The sequence below is a fragment of the Salvelinus namaycush genome, chromosome 23, assembly GCF_016432855.1.
Source record: "Salvelinus namaycush isolate Seneca chromosome 23, SaNama_1.0, whole genome shotgun sequence".
Lineage (NCBI taxonomy): Eukaryota > Metazoa > Chordata > Actinopteri > Salmoniformes > Salmonidae > Salvelinus > Salvelinus namaycush.
This window is the reverse complement of record NC_052329.1, coordinates 32,610,819-32,630,267: the sequence shown is the minus strand read 5'-3', so window position 1 is coordinate 32,630,267 and position 19,449 is coordinate 32,610,819. Positions and strand designations below refer to the sequence as shown.

Genomic DNA, 19,449 nt, shown 5'->3' with positions numbered 1-19,449 from the left:
GTCAAAGCAACACTGATGCTAGTGACACACTTCAAAGCAGCCAGTTAGACCCCGTAGAAGATGCCATTGTTTCAACTTGCAAGGTATTAGTACTGGCATCAGGTCTCACCTGTGGACATGAAGAAGGGGATGCGGAACTTCCCACTCAGCACCCGGGCCCTCAGGTTCTGGAGGGTGCTGCCGTCAAAAGGCAAGGCACCGCACACCAGAACATACAGCACCACACCCAAACTCTACAGAGAGAGAGAGAGAGAGGGAGAGTGAAAGACAGGGGGGAAAAGAAGGATGAGAAGTAATCCTCATAGGTGAGATTCTCCACCCTTTCTCAAAAGTGGGCACATGCACACTCCCCTGTCATTGATTTGAAAGCACTGGATTGGGGTGTAAGTATTGGCTGGAGGGGATGTCCACCGTTGTTAAATCCATGCCGGGAAGTATGCAAGACAAATGCACACGTTGAAAAAAGGGTGGAGAGCTAGGACGTAGCCATGGTCCACTATAGGCTATGAGGAATAGCGGTGGTTGTTTCTTATAGAAACTAGGATTGATAAGACTAGGTCACTGACCCAGATATCCACTTTGGGTCCGTCATACTCCTTCCCTTCGAAGAGCTCTGGGGCAGCATAGGGAGGACTCCCACACCAGGTCTTTAGCAGCTGGCCTCGGGAGAACAGGTTACTGAAGCCAAAGTCTAATACAGACAGAGGAGGAGCAGGGAAGTACAGAAAAAGGGGGCAAAAAGTCAGCGAAAATCAACCTGGTCACTCGTAAAAATCCAGTGGAAAAACTACACACACTCGCACAAACACACTGTACTATACCTGCAATCTTGATGTTGAGGTTGTGGTCCAGGAGCAGGTTTTCGGCCTTCAGGTCTCGGTGGACGATGTTGCGGCAGTGACAGAAGTGGACGGCCGCCACGATCTGCTTGAACTTCCGCCGCGCGTCCTTCTCCGCCATCCTGCCGTGCGCCACCAGGTGGTCTGAACACAGACACGTCAGAGGTCAAAGTTCAAATTCAGTTCATTTTCCTTTCACAGGAGGAGGTTTGCTTTGCATTTCTTGAGCTCCACCACTTCACAAATCAACATTGAACCAATGACAACGTCAAACCCAGGATCACAGAGAAACAGATAGTCACTAGTCAGAGCCATTGACATAGGTAGCAAAGCCATACAATTGGACGCAGGTCGAGAGGTCAAATGTGACTAGTGAGCATACAAAAAAGACACTAGCTCACTACAAAAGAGACAGAAACTTACCGAAAATCTCCCCGCCACTGGCATACTCTGTTACTAGGTAGATCATCTTCTCATTCTCCATCACCTGATGACAGAGACAGACAGACATTTGCATTGACAATATAACCGCTGCAGTCAACATTACTAAACACAAGGCATCAGCGGTGTGGATCCGGTGATAGACACTGATCTTGGGTCAGATTTGCTTTCTCCATACAAATGGTAAAGGTTGTGGTTGGGGGAGGGTGAGGGGATGCTGAGCCTAGATCTGCACACTCCACCCCGGAGCTGTGGATCTACTGACCTGGTAGAGACGAATGATGTGGGGGTGCCTCAGCATCTTCATGATCTGCACCTCCCTGAAGATCTTCTTCAGGTTTTCATCGTCCAGCTGGGTCTTGTCCACTATTTTGATGGCCACCTGAACAGAGACAGAAAGCCAATGGAGTGGGGGTAGGACAAGATATTCATTGAACCATTTCAAGCGAACCAAAACCATTTGAGCGAAATGATTCATCAACGAGTGACCATACTCGACAACAGGAGGTCAAAGTCAGAGCACTGATCATGGACAAAGTGGCACCCTATTCCCTATTTACTCCACTCATTTTGTTCAGGGCTCAAGGGACTCTAGTCAAAGGTAGTGCACTGTCTTGGTAAAAGGGTGCCATTTGGAACTCAGACAGATTGTCAGATATGAACATTGAGTTACTTCCTTTGGCTTAGATAAAGAACCACTTGGACACCAAGACTGGGACATAGAAAGCCAAGATTCCTACCCAACTCACACCATCCGCAAAAGCCAGGATCCTAAGAATTAGCCTAATAGGTTCATCATATAATACATAATACATGGGTTTTATAAATAGCTTAGCGCTCGTCAAAGTCCCAAAGAGGACACGCTCCTACAACCAAGCTGAAACCGGCAGCTAACCAGGCATAGAGAGACAATGCCTCAGATGTCAGTGACCTTAGCGCGGGGGATAATTTACATAACGCCACTAAAATACCAAGTCAATGTATATAATCCAGGGGTGCAAAACTCAATTCCTTAAGCGCTACAGTGCCTTCAGAAAGTATTCACACCCCCCTTGACTTTTTCCACATTTTGTCGTGTTACAGCCTGAATTTAAATTGAACTAAATAGCCCATAACATCAAAGTGGAATTATATTTTTCTAAATTAATTATAAATGAAAAGCTGAAATGCATAGAGTTGATAAGTATTCAACCCCTTTGTTATGACAAGCCTAAATAAGTTCAGGAGTAAACATTTTCTTTACAAGTCACTTAATAAGTTGCATGAACTCACTGTGTGTGCAATAATAGTGTTTAACATGATTTTTAAATGACTACCTCATCTCTGTACCCCACACACACAATTATATGTAAGGCCCTCATTCGTGCAGTGAATTTCAAACACAAATTCAACCACAAAGACCAGGGAGGTTTTCCAATGCCTTGTAAAGAAGGGTAAAATTGTTTTTTTTCTTCAGACATTGAATATCCCTTTGAGCATGGTGAAGTTAATTAATTACATGGATGGTATATCAACTTTGTTGCCGGAGAGGAAACCGCTCAGGGATTTCACCATGAGGTCAATGGTGACTTCAAAACGGTTTGAGTTTAATGGCTGTGATAGGAGGAAACTGAGGATGGATCAACATTGTAGTTACTCCACAATACGAACCTAACTGACAGTGTGAAAAGAAGGAACCCTGTACTGAACAAAAATATTCCAAAACATTCATCCTGTTTTTAACAAGGCACTACCAATTACCCCACCGAAGACATTCTTTTAAAAAGTATACTCAGTAAAAACAGACTTTATATGGACAAATAAATGTCATAGAATAAAAACACAAGTTTTACATGTTCCTGAGTCTGGTTTTAACCTTCCAGACTTGGAATTGTATCAACTTGCCACCCAGGGATTTTACTTGCAACATATAGTTAAATACACTAAAGAAGAACAATGGGTACATATTGAAGATGAGCATGCGCTTTTAAGTGTCTAATTTTAAGGACAAAGCTAAGAACAACTTTATAGTTAAAAACATAACAATATGGAACAAAATGTAACGAATTCTACAAGAACCAATATCAGTCCCTAAAAAAACTAAAACAACCCTATGGAACAATATTTGGATAGCTTTTCAGAATTCACAGATAAATTGGGCTACATGGAAAACTAAAGACATAGAAACCGTAAATTAATTGGTAATAAATGTATTTCCATGACAGAATTGAAATGATTTAGACAAGAGACAAAATTCACAAATTATACAGCACAACGGCAGAGTCAAAACTAACAATGACAACTAACAAACTAACAGTGAGCGTACTGATCTAAAAGAGCTTGTGCGCATAAAATCGTTTTCCAATGCTTTGTAGCCGTTACATAAGTTCTACCGCGTTAATATGTTTTATGGAAAAAGGGTGTCTCCATTATGACCAATCCAAATAGCCTACCTGCAACTGGTAAAAAAGTTGTCACGACGTGTGCGCTTGCTGCTCTGTCTACGTGACTCAGCTGCAGCACTCTCTCAACGCACACACACACCGCTCCGGCCCTCCTCTCCACCACTCACTCACTCACAGCCTGATAGTCTGCAGCAGCAGCAGGTCACGGTGAAATATATATATTTCTAAGAGAAATACATTGGTGGCAATGGTGCAATTTAGATGTAGCCCAAAAACCCAACACATCGTTTTCAAAGTATCCCAATTTGTCGTCTGGAAAACCGAGAACATGGCAACACTGACAACCGAGAACATGGCAACACTGATAACCCATAGCTTCTTGGAATGCTATAAAATCATACAATTATGGGCGGCGTAACAAAATTGTCTGTCAGAAGTATTACAATGTAAAAGTACTTCTAATCCGTCTTTCTGCATATTTCAAGACATGGCATATGAGGGTGCAGTGAGATACCCTATGGGTTGGACAATACTTCTCGTCAATCATCTTGAAAAAACGTGTACTTAAAAAAATGGAAATCAACAAATTCTCCATCATTAACACAATGAAAAGGTCAAATGCTTTATTATCTAAATGTTGAAGGTGCATGGGCTACAGACAGAAACAAAATGGTGCAGTTTGAGGTCATGTGGCAGAGAGTGATAATGGCGCTGGAGATGGTGGTGTGAGCAGGTGGTTCTGGGCAGGGGTTGTTGTGGATGTTTGTGTGCTGTATGGTTGTTGTTTGTATGTGTATGCTTTGTATTGCAAAAATATATATAATAATCTTACCAAAAAAAGTAATACTGCAAAAAATGTGGCAAAGCAATACATTTTTTGTCCTGAATATAAAGTGTAATGTTTGGGGCAAATTCAATATAACACATTACGGAGTACCACTCCCTATTTACAAGCGTAGTGGTAGCTGCACCATGTTATGGATATGCTTGTAATCATTAAGGACTGTGGAGTTTTTCAGGATAAAAAAAATTAACAGAATGGAGCTAAGCACAGGCAAAATCAGAGGAAACCCTGGTTCAGTCTGCTTTCAACCAGACACTGGTAGATTAATTCACCTTTCAGCAGGACAATAACTTTAAACACAAGGACAAATCTACACTGGAGTTGCTTACCAAGAAGACAGTGAATGTTCCTGAGTGGCCGAGTTACAGTTTTGACTTAAATCAGCATGAAAATCAAATAAAATTTGTCACATGCGCTGAATACAACAGGTGTAGGTAGACCTTACAGTGAAATACTTACTTGCAAGCCATTAACCAACAATGCAGATTTAAGAAGGGAAAAAATGAAGTATTTACTAAAATAAATGGAGGTAAAAAAAGAACACATATATACATACAGTTGAAGTCGGAAGTTTACACAAACTATAGTTTTGGCAAGTCCGTTAGGAGATCTACTTTGTGCATGACACAAGTAATTTTTCCAACAATTGTTTACAGACAGATTATTTCACTGTATCACAATTCCAGTGGGTCAGAAGTTTACATACACTAAGTTGACTATGCCTTTAAACAGCTTGGAAAAATCCAGAAAATTATGTCATGGCTTTAGAAGCTTCTGATAGGCTAATTGACATCATTTGAGTCAATTGGAGGTGAACCCGTGGATGTATTTCAAGGTCTACCTTCAAAAACAGTGCTTCTTTGCTTGACATCATGGGAAAATCTAAAGAAATCAGCCAAGAATTCAGAAAAACAATTGTAGACCTCCATAAGTCTGGTTCATCCTTGGGAGCAATTTCCAAATGCCTGAAGGTACCACGTTCATCTGTTCAAACAATAGTATGCACGTATAAACACCATGGGACCATGCAGCCGTCATACCGCTCAGGAAGGAGACGCGTTTTGTCTCCTAGAGATGAACATACTTTGGTGCTAAAAGTGCAAATCAATCCCAGAACAACAGCAAAGGACCTTGTGAAGATGTTGGAGGAAACAGGTACAAAAGTATCTATATCCACAGTAAAACGAGTCCTATATCGACATAACCTGAAAGGCCGAAACCACCATAAAAAAGCCAGACTGCAGTTTGCAGCTGCACATGGGGACAAAGATCATACTTTTTGGAGAAATGCCCTCTGGTCAGATGAAACAAAAGTAGAACTGTTTGGCCATAATGGCCATCGTTATGTTTGGATGGAAAAAGCGGGAGGCTTGCAACCTGAAGAACACCATCCCAACCGGGAAGCACAGGGGTGGCAGCATCATGTTGTGGGGGTGCTTTGCTGCAGGAGGGATTGGCGCACTTCACAAAATAGACGGCATCATGAGGCAGGAAAATTATGTGGATATATTGAAGAAACATCTCAAGACATCAGTCAGGAAGTTAAATCTTGGTCGCAAATGGGTCTTCCAAATGGACAATGACCCCAAGCATACTTCCAAAGTTGTGGCAAAATGGCTTAAGGACAACAAAGTCAAGGTATTGGAGTGGCCATCACAAAGCTCTGACCTCAATCCTATAGAAAATTTGTGGGCAGAAATGAAAAAGCGTGTGTGAGCAAGGAGGCCTACAAGCCTAACTCAGTTACACCAGCTCTGTCACGAGGAATGGGCCAACATTCACCTTACTTATTGTGGGAAGCTTGTGGAAGGCTACCCGAAACATTTGACCCAAGTTAAACAATTTCAAGGCAATACTAAAAAATACTAATTGAGTGTATGTAAACTTCTGACCCACTGGGAATGCGATGAAAGAAATAAAAGCTGAAATAAATCATTCTCTAATATTATTCTGACATTTCACATTCTTAAAATAAAGTGGTGATCCTAACTGACATAAGACAGGGAAGTTTTACTTGGATTAAATGTCAGGAATTGTGAAAAACTGAGTTTAAATGTATTTGGCTAAGGTGTATGTAAACTTCTGACTTCAACTGTAATATATATATATATATATATTACACACATACATACATACACACACACACATATAATACACACACACACAGAAAAGCTCTTTTTTTTGTCCATTAAAATAACATCAAATTAATCAGAAATACAGTGTCGACATTGTTAATGTTGTAAATGACTATTGTAGCTGGAAACGGCAGATTCTTTATGGAATATCTACATAGGCTTACAGAGGCCCATTATCAGCAACCATCACTCCTGTGTTCCAATGGCACGTTGTGTTAGCTAATCCAAGTTTATCATTTTAAAAAGGCTAATTGATCATTAGAAAACCCTTTTGTAAGTATGTTAGCACAGCTGAAAACTGTTGTTCTGTTTAAAGAAGCAATAAAACTGGCCTTCTTTAGACTAGTTGAGTATCTGCGTCAGCATTTGTGGGTTCGATTACAGGCTTAAAATGGCCAGAAACAAATAACTTTCCTCTGAAACTCGTCAGTCTATTCTTGTTCTCAGAAATGAAGGCTATTCCATGGGAGAAATTAATAAGAAACTGAAGATCTCGTACAATGCTGTGTACTACTCCCTTCACAGAACAGCACAAACTGGCTCTAACCAGAATAGAAAGAGGAGTGGGAGGCCCCCTTGCACAACTGAGCAAGAGGACAAGCACATTAGTGTCTAGTTTGAGAAACAGACGCCCCACAAGACCTCAACTGGCAGCTTCATTAAATAGTACCCGCAAAACACGAGTCTCAACGTCAACAGTGAAGAGGTGACTTCAAGATGTTGGCCTTCTAGGCAGAGTTGCGAAGAAAATAGCCATCTCTCAGACTGGCCAATAAAAATAAAATATTAAGATGGGGAAAAGAACACAGACACTGGACAGAGGAATCCTGCCTAGAAGGCCAGCATCCCGGAGTCACATCTTCACTGTTTGTTGAGACTGGTGTTTTGCGGGTACCATTTAAAAAAAATCTTGATCGTAGCTCATCCAATTTGTTATCCAATGATTTCACGTTGGCTAATAGGACTGATGGTAGAGAGGGATTACACACACGCCGTCGGATACTTACAAGGCACCCCGACCTACGTCCCTGATATCTCGGTCTCTTCTTCATGCGAATGACTGGGATTTGGGCCTTGTTGGGTGTCTGAAGTAAATCCTTCGCGTCCGACTCGTTAAAGAAAATCTTTGTCCAGTACGAGCTGAGTAATCGCTGTCCTTATATTCAGAAGCACTTTTCGGTCATAAGAGATGACCGAAAAAAACATTATGTACAAAATAAGTTAAAATAAAAAATAAAATAAAAAACACACAATAGAAAAACAGCAGCCATCTCCTCCGGTGCCATGGAATCTATGACAAGACTTGAAAACGGTTGTCTATGAATGATCAACAATCAACTTGACAGAGCTTGAAGAATTTTGAAAAGAATAACAGGCAAATATTGTACATTCCAGGTGTGCAAAGCTGTTAGACTTACCCAGAAAGACTCACAGCTATAATTGATGCCAACGGGGTGTGAATTAGATGTCGACCGATTAATTAGGGCCGATTTGAAGTTCTCATAACAATCGGTAATCAGCATTTTTGGACGCCGATTATAGTCGATTATATTGCAATCCACGAGGAGACTGCGTGGCAGGCTGCCCACCCCTAGTTACGCGAGTGCAGGCAGCAAGGAGCAATGGTAAGTTGCTAGCTAGCATTAAACTTATCTTATAAAAAAACAATCAATCTTAACATAATCACTAGTTAACTACACATGGTTGATGATATTACTAGTTTAACTAGCTTGTCCTGCGTTGCATATAATCAATGCGTTGCCTGAAATTGTGTCACTTCTCTTGCGTTCAGTGTAAGCAGAGTCTGGGTATATGCAGCAGTTTGGGCCGCCTGGCTCGTTGCGTTCAGTGTAAGCAGAGTCAGGGTATATGTAGCAGTTTGGGTCGCCTGGCTCGTTGCGAACTGTGTGAAGACCATTTCTTCCTAACAAAGACCGTGATTAATTTGCCAGAATTTTACATAATTATGACATAACATTGAAGGTTCTGCAATGTAACAGCAATAGTTAGACTTAGGGTTTCCACCTGTTTCGATAAAATACGGAACGGTTCCGTATTTCACTGAAAGAATTAATGTTTTGTTTTTGAAATGACCGTTTCCGGATTTTACCATATTAATGTCCCAAGGCTCGTATTTCTGTGTTTATTATATTATAATTAAGTCTATGATTTGATAGAGCAGTCTGACTGAGCGGTGGTAGGCAGCAGCAGGCTCGTAAGCATTCATTCAAACCGCACTCTCCTCCGTTTGCCAGCAGCTTTTCGCAATGCTTGAAGCACAGCGCTGTTTATGACTTCAAGCCTATCAACTCCCGAGATTAGGCTGGCAATACTAAAGTACCTATTAGAACATCCAATAGTCAAAGGTATATGAAATACAAATGGTATAGAGAGAAATAGTCCTATAATAACAACAACCTAAAACTTCTTAACTGGGAATATTGAAGACTCATGTTAAAAGGAACCACCAGCTTTCATATGTTCTCATGTTCTGAGCAAGGAACTTAAACGTTAGCTTTTTTTACATGGCACATATTGCACTTTTACTTTCTTCTCCAACACTTTGTTTTTGCATTATTTAAACCAAACTGAACATGTTCATTATTTATTTGAGACTAAATTGATTTTATTTATGTATTATATTAACTTAAAATAAAAGTGTTCATTGTTCATTCACTATTGTTGTAATTGTCATTACAAATAAATTTAAAAAATTTGGTCCTCCAATAATCGGTATCGGAGTTGAAAAATCATAAAATCGGTCGACCTCTAGTGTGAATACTTATGTAAATTAGATATTTCTGTATTTCATTTTCAATAAATTAGTAAGAAATTCTAAAAACATGTTTTCACTTTGTCATTATAGGGTATTATGAGTAGATGGCTGAGAATATTTTTTTTTAATCCATTTTGAATTCAGGCTGTAACACAACATGTGGAATAAGTCAAGGGGTGTGAATACTTTCTGAAGGCACTGTGTTTGCTTGGTTTTGTTATTTCCTTTCGTGTCTAATTAAGACCTAGACAACCAGGTGAGGGGTTCCTAACTAATCAATTACCTTAATTGATTAATCAAGTACAAGGGAGGTGCGAAAACTCGCGACCCTCCAGGGATTGAGTTTGACACCATGCTGATCTAACCAATTCTGGCAGTGCTTTCTTTTACCAACAACTGTGACGTGTCAGCTCGACGTCAGGTTTTAGGCTAATGAATAAATTAGCCTAACAGTGTAATGGGGTGATCTGTTGAGAATGAGACAAAAACCTGCTCTTACACGTGCCTAAACATCCTTGTTAGCTGGCTTCGCCTTCTGGGAATACTAGTTATTTCTGAAGCTACTCTTCCCCCTCTCTGTTCTTGGCCGAGATAATAGAATGGGGCCATATGAAAGCAAGCTGCGGCCCATTTCCGGCTAGCGGACAGGAAAAGGAAGAGCCAGGCACATGGTGTTCTAGCATTGAACCCTGTGTGTGTGTGTGTGTGTGGTGTGGTGGGTCCATCTTTCTCAGTAGGGCTGTGTGCATGTCCATCTCTGTGGTATTTTAAGCTTCATTGGGCTATTATTGCTCTGGCAGTCATCCAGCTGTGTTGATGTAAACTCCCCCCCCCCCCCCGCATCGTGGGTACGATGGCCAACATCTGGAGCAAGGACACATTTGAAAAACACACAACGTATTATACAGTAAAAACAGAAAGTCCCAAATGAGGGAGTAAGGTCATGAGGCATTGTGAGTTCACACTCCCGGTTTCACGCCACAAACTCAAATTCTTTGGGAACATCAAGTCCCTTTCCATGCAAATGGTCTCAAAATAAGGAAATTGGGTGCGAAATCAAAACTGGGAGAGAGTGCTATGCTGGCCTATAAAAGCTGGTGCCAGCATCATGTTTGATAGAACATCATTTGGCAAGCCCGATAAGCTGAGCACACAGAGGAGTTTGGACAAGCTATCCGAATGACTAGCACAACTCATTTCCTCACACACGCAATTCAAATGGCCAGTTGTAGTTGGAACTACTGGCTGGTTCTTGACATATACAGTTATAGTTACAGTAATCTACTTGGAGGGGTGACGTGTCTGGCCTGCATTACTTTGGAATTTTCCATTGAAAGATATGGATACAGAGAGTCAGTTAAGCTGAAGTGTCATATAGCCCCCGCGATCACACGACTGTTGACCTAACCATAGCACCCCGCCACTGCTGAGACTTAGCAACCAGGAAAAGACAAGTGGCAAGAGGCCTACAAAATGAACAGGAGAGATAGATAGGCCTCCAACACAAGCAGACCAGTAAACTGAGATTATTTGGGGCAAGGCACTCTAAACAACACGACTGTGCTGCTGACAATTACATCAAAGGAATGCGGACAAGAGGACTTTTCAAGTTTTATGACTTTGCCGTCATGAAATTCCTTTTATGTTTTATATAACAGCGTATTACTGCAGAGAGCTCAAGAGAGGCAAATATGAAAAACCAAAAACGCAATCTGGAGATCGAAGATGGAATAAAAATGATGGATCAAAATGTCTAATAAAAGTTAAGAACAAAACAAGGAGTTTAACACAAACCAAATGGAACGCATTGGTGATGGTGTCATGTGTGGATTTAGCCTAACCTCTAACAATATCACGTGGGATACCAGTAAGTAGTCTAACAGGTGAGAGCGTTTTAAAAAGACACAGCCATAAAGACACCATCTCAGCCGTCTGCAATGAGAATAGTCAAAGTTGAATCTTTACTGCCTCAGTCAGTCCGGCCCAAAGCCACTTGGCTCAGGAGCAATGCTAACCAACAGAGACCAGGGCTGTGTCCTCATCTGAGAAGAGACTAGACCAAGACCCCCCCCCCCCCCAAGACACACACACACACACAGTGCATCTAAACATATGACAGTCAGTATGAGTCAGCATGAGTGGGATTGTGGATAGGGTTGGTTTGGGTGCACAGAGTGCTAACAAGCACGTGCATGTGAGTGACCGTGTAGCATGCACATGCCTGTATTCTGCTGTGCATGAGCAAGAGATGATCAGTGTGACATTGTTCTAGTATGGGGAGGGGGGGGGGGTGAACACTTGCCAACACTGACATCAAAAACATTCACATCTCCACCAGTTAAAGATGGTCGAAATAACATCATCATCATCACAACCACAACGTCATCTCTATCAGCTTAGCCCGCTGGGTTCCCTGTTGTAGAGGGTTGACCTTCTACTCCAATCAAGCTCCCTTATGTGGAGGTTAACGTGTGCAGTGAGCATCCCAAGATCACACAAATAAGTCTGCATCTTTTTTATTCAACCCATGTTGTTGGTTTTCTTTGCGTGTTCCTTTCAGCGGCAACACTACGCACCGCTGCATTTGGGAGGTCTTCACCCCTGCTGCTCAACGTTCTCATCATCTGGAGACGGTCACCACACAGGGTGAAAGTTCAACGCTGCAAGGTTACCAGTAATAAGAGACTCAGACTATGACCTGGGGGGGTGGCAGTGTGGTGGCTGTGGTATCGTTATTATTATTATTAATTGTTTAACCTGTATTTAACTAGGCAAGTCAGTTGAGACCAAATTCTTATTTACAATGACGGCCTACAGGGGAACAGTGGGTTAAACTGCCTTGTTCAGGGCAGAACGACAGATTTTTATCTTGTCAGCTCGGGGATTCGATCCAGCAACCTTTCGGTTGCTCTAACCACTAGGCTACCTGCCACCCCGTGCTAGCTAACAACAAAACGGTCTCCCTGCCCATCAACCACACAGCGGAGCCACAGGCTTTACACACTCCTCCAGGGAGAGCGAAAGACTGTGTTCTGTGTGTGTGTGTGTGTGTCTCTCGCATGTATGTGGGTGACTCAGCTAAGTCATAAGTCTACGTTCAGATGTTCCTGTATGTGTCTGTACTGTAGAGCGAGTGTGTGTACCAAATTATTGGCCTATTCATGTACGTGCTGATCAGGAGTGCATGTGCTATTTTAACCGTGAATAGGTCTCATTCATCAATGAGGCAGCCAATACCCTAAATGGACAATGGGGAAAATCAAGAAGACGCAGTCTGTCTAAAACCAAAGCAAACAAACAAAACCGGGATGAGTAAAGAGGCATAAAACACCAACAGATACAACACAGAGGATAATAAACATGGGTCGTTCCAGTCCTGGATGCTGATTGGCTGAGTTCGTGATCCAGTCGTGTGTATCATCATGATATAGCCTATTCACAATACCACAGTCTCTAGTGCCTTATTGCTTTAATGTCCACAGTTATGTGGCTAAACCACACACATAAACTAAAACCTCCATCTGACTAAACCACCCACATAACCTAAAACCTCCATCTGATAATATGGGCCACCTCCACTTGCAAACCAATGAGAACAGTGTTTCTGTAGACAGAGTTTGCGTTGGATCTTGATATCAACCAATGACTGTGGTCCCCTTGCAGCAGCTGAGCTCCATACATGGAGGGGTCAGGTCTCCGTAGTCCTCCATCTCCCACCAACACATGGCCAACGTCTCTATGGATACCAACAAGATTCCAATGAAATTACTGTTCCCGGGGCACCTGACGTTGATAACTCACTAAAGTTAAGTGACTCCAATGTGTAAGTCTCTGTGAAAGACGCATCATGTCGTCGACGTTGCCAACTGATTCTCGAGGGGGGACTGGCCGGACTGGCACACGCAGGCAGGCGATGCCGTGGGGCTATTTGTCAAGGGGCTAAATATAGCTGATACAGTGTTGTAAGGCATGGACCCAGACCATACAGTCAGTAAGACCTGAATGTAGGTGAAAGTCTCCATTATGGGGATGCTTACTGAGGATCCTTTCTGTGGTAAAAGGGGGTGAATTTGGACAACGGTATCAGACCTAGGTGGCAAAGCCTCGGATGGATATCGTCAATTATTGGCGTACTAACAAACCCCCACCTCGTAACACGTGACCCCAAACTGTTTACAGCTCTGTTGTTGGCGGAGAGAAAATGTTGCGGTTTTAAAGCTAATTTCCCACAATTCTACACATTTTGCATGGGCAAAATATTTTTTCTGTTTTAAACAAATTTCCTGCAATTCAAAAAAAAAAATCCATGTCTTATGTGTGTTTATATGATACCAGGGGTCGAAAGCTGACCTAGTTTTACTCTGGACCAGTGGTACGTATTAACCCCGTTCTGGGTCTGGACCGCCAGTTGAGTATGGCTGGTCTACTGTATATGAGTGAGGATATTTATTCACCATAATCTAGCTAAGCTACTACCAAACAGCCTAAACAGATATGACGTCATATAGCTACACACTATAGATACACTAAAGGATTCAGACCCCTTGACTTTTTCAACTTTGTTACGTTACCACCTTATTCTAAAATGGATTAAATAGATTTTTTCCCTCATCAATCTACACACAATAGCCCATTATGACAAAGCAAAAACGGGTTTGTATAAAGAAACTGAAATATCACATAAGAATTCAGACCCTTTACTCAGTAATTTGTTGAAGCTGCAATGGCAGCGATTATAGCCGAGTCTTCTTGGGTATGACGCTACAAGTTGGGGCGGCAGGTAGCCTAGTGGTTAGAGCATTGTGCCAGTAACCTAAAGGTTGCTAGATCGAATCCTCGAGCTGACATGGTAAAAATATGTCGTTCTGTCCCTGAAGAAGGCAGTTAACACACTGTTCCTAGGCCGTCATTGTAAATAAGAATTTGTTCTTAACTAACTTGCCTAGTTAAATAAAAGGTTAAATTCTAAAAAATTAACACCTGTATTTGGCAAGTTTCCCCCATTCTTCTCTGTAGATCCTCTCAAGCTGTCAGGGGAGCATCGCTGCACAGCTATTTTCAGGTCTTTCCAGAGATCGTGTTCAAGTCCGGGCTCTAGCTGGGCCACTCAAGGACATTCAGAGACTTGTCCCGAAGCCAAAATGTTGTCTTAGCTGTGTGTCCTGTTGGAAGGTGAACCTTTGCCCCAGTCAGCTAGTCTCCCAGTCCCTGCCACTGAAAAATGTTTCTCATGGTCTGAGTCTTTAGGTGCCTTTTGGCAAACTCCAAGCGGGCTGTCATGTGCCTTTTACTGAAGAGTGGCTTCCGCCTGGCCACGCTACCATAAAGGTGTGATTGGTAGAGTGCTGCAGAGATGGTTATCCTTCTGGAAGGCTCTCTGTCAGAGTGACCAAGGCCCTTCTCCCCCAAATGCTCCGTTTGGCCGGGCAGCCAGCTCTAGGAAGAGTCTTGGTGGTTCCAAACTTCAACCATTTAAGAATGATGAAGGCCACTGTGTTCTTGGGGATCTTCAATGCTGCAGACAGTTTTTGGTACCCTTCCCCAGATCTGTGCCTCGACACAATCTTGTCTCGGAGCTCTACGGACAATTTCTTCAACCTCATGGCTTGGTATTTGCTCTGACATCCACTGTCAACTGTCTGACCTTATATCGTCAGGTGTGTGCCTTTCCAAATCATGTCCAATCAATTGAATTTACCACAGGTATCAAGTTGTAGAAACATCAAGGATGATCAACAGAAACAGGATGCACATGAACTCAATTTCGAGTCTCATAGCAAAGGGTCTGAATAATTATACTTTATTTAAAATATGTTTTTTATTTTTAATAGATATGCCAAATTTCTAAAAACCTGTTTTTCCTTTGTCATTATGGGGTATTGTTTGTAGATTGATGTTGTTGTTGTTGATCCATTTTAGAATAAGGCTGTAACGCAACAAAATGTAGAAAAAGTCAAGGGGTCTGAATACTTTCCGAATGCACTGTAAGTAGTATGAAATTGCCTGTCAAAAACGACTGGTTTTGGATTTTAAAAATGACATGAGTTAGACCTAGGACAGATTCCACTAGGGCTAGTACTGAACGCACCAACTAGAACATGAGAAGATGGGCGTACAGAATCAGATTCTCTCTGTACATAACCCGATAACTATGGGACATGAAGGTAGGTCAAGCAGCAACACCACAATTGTCAAATTATTAATGCAAATGAAATCACGGCACGACACGTGCATTAAGCACGTTATCTAACATTGCCTGGCCATCGCGGCTGCTGCTCCTCCTCCTCCTCGATGCAAATCTAAGCTGAGGAGGCGGCGGTAGGGGAAGAAGTAGTCTGGATAGATGCAGTGTAACATGAGACGGCGCGATGCACCGCAGACAAGCCAGAGCACGCCGGCTGCCTTCTTTAGCCATACCTGTCTGACTGTAGTGGAGCCAAGAGGAGGTGCCCCGTCTTCTGATAAGGAGGAGGGAGCTAGTCAGCTGGCAGACACATTTCGGTTTAGAAACACTTTTTTATTCAGGTGTGTGTTTTGTTGTTGATCCTAGTCCCGAGCCTGTCAGGTCTGCCCTAACGGCTCTAAGACAGTCCCTCTTCCATAGCTGTGACGCTTGGCTCAGTCTAACACCACGGCTCCACAAACCCCTTCTCCCGGACTGGCTTTGCGGACCGAAGCATTGAGCTATAGCTCCTGTCTTTCACACCAGTGATTAGGCATGACTAATGCTGGTGGAAAAGGTGTGCAGTGCGAAGATCTGTCCAAATATACTGAATTTGCTCACTTCTACGTCAGCTAACTGATTGCTAGGGAGGGTGTCATGTCAATACACGTGAGCAATATTAATAGATAGGCTACTGTTTGAATTCAGAAGACATTTTGTTGATGTAGCTAGAAGAGGCAACTTTTTTTGTTTACTTTGAATTTCATAAACATGACCAAAAATATCAGTGTTTATAATTTTGAGTTGGTGAGAAGGCACTGGTTTCATATGTTAAAGCATTTTTTTTTTTTTTTTTACATTACCTAGTCCCATTTAAATTGTACATTCAAACCAGGTGAACCTGAAGCATGTCATGCTTCATAAGATGCAATTGGAGGGATAAAAAAATAGGGGGGAAAAAAAGGTTTTGGGTGGTGGTACATTTAATGACAAACCCAAAACAATCATACTTGGACCAGCTACTTCCTCTAAACATTACACAGAAACCACACTGGCCACAAAATAAATGTACACATACATGTTATTCAATCATTTCACCCACATCATTCACGCTCGTGAATGAGCGTCTGCGCAGCCAAGCGCTAAAATAGAACTTGGTTCTATTTGAGACACTCCACAAGCTGAAAGTCCCCTCCTTATTGGATATGAGGAAAATACAAACCCATGTGGGAGCTTGAAAGACAAACGAGGAGAGATGAATTAAAGATAACGAAGTAAAAACAAACTAGGTTTTCCTTAATCGTTGGAGTAGAGTAACACCCAATTTTGTACAACTCCGGGTCAAAGTTCTACAAAGAACCAGCTAAAAAGACAACCATATGCATGTCAGGTAAAATAACAACCCAATGTACATCAACCAGGAAAAATATCCATTCATGTGTTGACCTGCCCCTGTGATTCAGCATGGCCTATTTAATTATACATTTATAAAATGAGAGAAATCAAATGTAAATTATCACAATGACCTCTGCCTAGAAAGGGTCATTTTCAAATTGCACTAATGCAATCCATTCTACCAATCCAGTAGAACGCAAAATATCAGGGCCTGTGTGGAGTCCCCCTTTGCAAAAGTATCACTCAACAAAAAACGTGGCCTAATAATGGAGAGATTGTAGTTTTTAGTGGTCAGTGTTTTATCAATGAATCGTTAAGTAACTTTGAAGCACTAATATGTGGTTCCCTATAAATACATTTTCACAAGTTCTGTAGATTAGTTTAAGCTGCTTAGGCTACAGCCTAATGTGTTTTTGAATATGTTCCATGTCACCATGTGAGTTAATCTATCAGAATAGTCAGCCTCCCTCACACAACACACATAGAAGTAGTCAAGTGTTCTCGGTCTTCTACACACACATTACAATCGTGATGTCCTTACAGGTAGCCTTCTGTTTATCCCTCTCTGATGACTGGCCTCAGTTCGATTCCATGAGCGTGTTGCAGATCCACAGTCTTATTACTAGGAGATATGTCAGCTTAGTGGCACTGGCACAGGCTTAAAAGTATGGCCAGAGTGGGTAGGCTATCAATTGGCCTGCTCTACTCCTTGCCCACCCAAGTCGTTATTGAGAGAAAAACATTGAAAGGGAAAGGGGGATACCTAGTCAGTTGTACAACTGAATGCATTCAACTGAAAGGTGTCTTCCGCATTTAACCCAACCCCTCTGAATCAGAGAGGCAACCGCTTCTCAATAAGATACCTGGGAAAATAAAATGGAATGGTAATTTGTGTAAAGGCAAAATGTGGATAAAAATGTAGTTTACTGTTCATGCTAAGGTCTCTCAACTATAAGGATGAGAAATGATATGTAGGTAAAAGTTGATACAGCCTTGATTGTTTTTTTGTTGCAATATTGAAAAACAAGTGTCAAGCGGACAGTGACTATCCACCAGCAATGCATCTGCCTACAGACGCCCACACTATGCAACAGCATAAGCACACTCAAAGGGATATCAATAAGCTATGACATATCTGAGGCTGCAAATTTTCCCATAGCCTCTGCCTATACTCTATACTCAAAAACTAAAATACCACCCCTTGAATAAACCACTAAATCAAATAAATACACCATGAGAAAATGAAAAACATGATCGTTCACTACGTTGTTAGTGAACACATTTTTAGGGATGAGATATGGCCAGCCAGTTATATGTTTACTGCCTGTCAAGCAGGTTTGTTATTTTAGTTAACTACCAAGCCAACTTAACTAGCTTGCCAAAGGCGCATTCACTTCAAAATATCACAAATATATATCTAGTTGCTTGCAAATGATACGCGTAAACTACTGATGACATGATGCTTGTGATTCTACCTAGTTAATACATAATGCCCAAAATAGCTGGTTAGTTAACGAACGCAGTCCACGCTCGAAGCGCCCCTCTCCTCTCTTTCATCCCAGCGGTACCCTCATCTTCGTAGACAAGTCACCCCCGCTGCCCTTGTTACATGATAACTGGTTCTATCATGTGAAAAACTACAAGGCGAATGATTGCTTATGATACCCCATGTTTACACCCCCGCACTGCGACCAAAAGCGGTCTAGCCGTTGTAACGTTACTCGCTCTCAGCCCGAAGGCCCAATCTTCAGCCTGGATGAGAGTGACAGCGATAACAGTCAAATTAGTACAAATCGTTGACAACCTGGAATTGATCCCCTACAAAAGCCTTGTATTAACCATCCTACCTTTGCTTTGGTGATGATGTGTGTTGCTAATTTAACAACGGCGAAATTTCCCTTGCCGATGGTCCGCTCGATTTCGTAGTAGCCCACTCGGGCTAGGGGGGGCCTGCCGGACGAGGGGTGGCCAGGGTTGGTGATGCACCCCGCGGCCGGTCGATTGGAGTGGCTGATCCCAGAGGATGGCTGTGGTCGGTTCTGGGCGCCCATGCCTGCGTGGGCCGGTCGGGTAGAGTGCGTAATCCCGGCCGCAGCGGACCCAGCTGCACCTCCGCTTGACACGGCCGCCATCTTCTCGCCTCTCTGCGGGAACAACAACCAGCCTTGCGCAGCGCGCATCGCGAGCACGCCCCCACCCTGCGTCATATTACGTACATAGCCCCTCCGCAGCGCCCTCTCTAGGTTGTAACTATAGCAACTATCAGCGTAACAATGACTTCATCCACAGAAACGGTTGTCTTGGCGACAGAACTGCGCATTATGCACTAGTACAAATCTGTGTATGTTTCTAACCGGGAAGACAGCGGTGCAGTTTCACACGTCTGTCGAGTGTAACATCACATGGTTGGATGGATTCAACCTCTCGACTTCAACTCATTCTAATGGACACTGAAAATACTTTATACTTTAT

The 19,449-nt window shown here is 42.4% G+C and overlaps 1 protein-coding gene across 4 annotated transcripts in view; it reads right to left on the bottom strand.

The window, feature by feature from the left end:
• LOC120018337 (serine/threonine-protein kinase SIK3 homolog) overlaps window positions 1-19,120 on the bottom strand; it is a 53,188-nt gene extending 34,068 nt beyond the window's left edge. For all 4 annotated transcript variants that reach the window (XM_038961476.1, XM_038961477.1, XM_038961478.1 and 1 more), the window contains exons 1-6: window positions 18,825-19,120; window positions 1,546-1,662; window positions 1,263-1,326; window positions 822-983; window positions 567-691; window positions 110-233 (exon numbers count right to left, since the gene is read on the bottom strand). In XM_038961476.1, the coding sequence (XP_038817404.1) occupies window positions 110-233; window positions 567-691; window positions 822-983; window positions 1,263-1,326; window positions 1,546-1,662; window positions 18,825-19,109 (877 nt within the window). In that variant the 5' untranslated portion in view covers window positions 19,110-19,120. The remainder of the gene's footprint in view (window positions 1-109; window positions 234-566; window positions 692-821; window positions 984-1,262; window positions 1,327-1,545; window positions 1,663-18,824) is intronic.
• Between the last annotated feature and the right edge of the window lie 329 nt (window positions 19,121-19,449).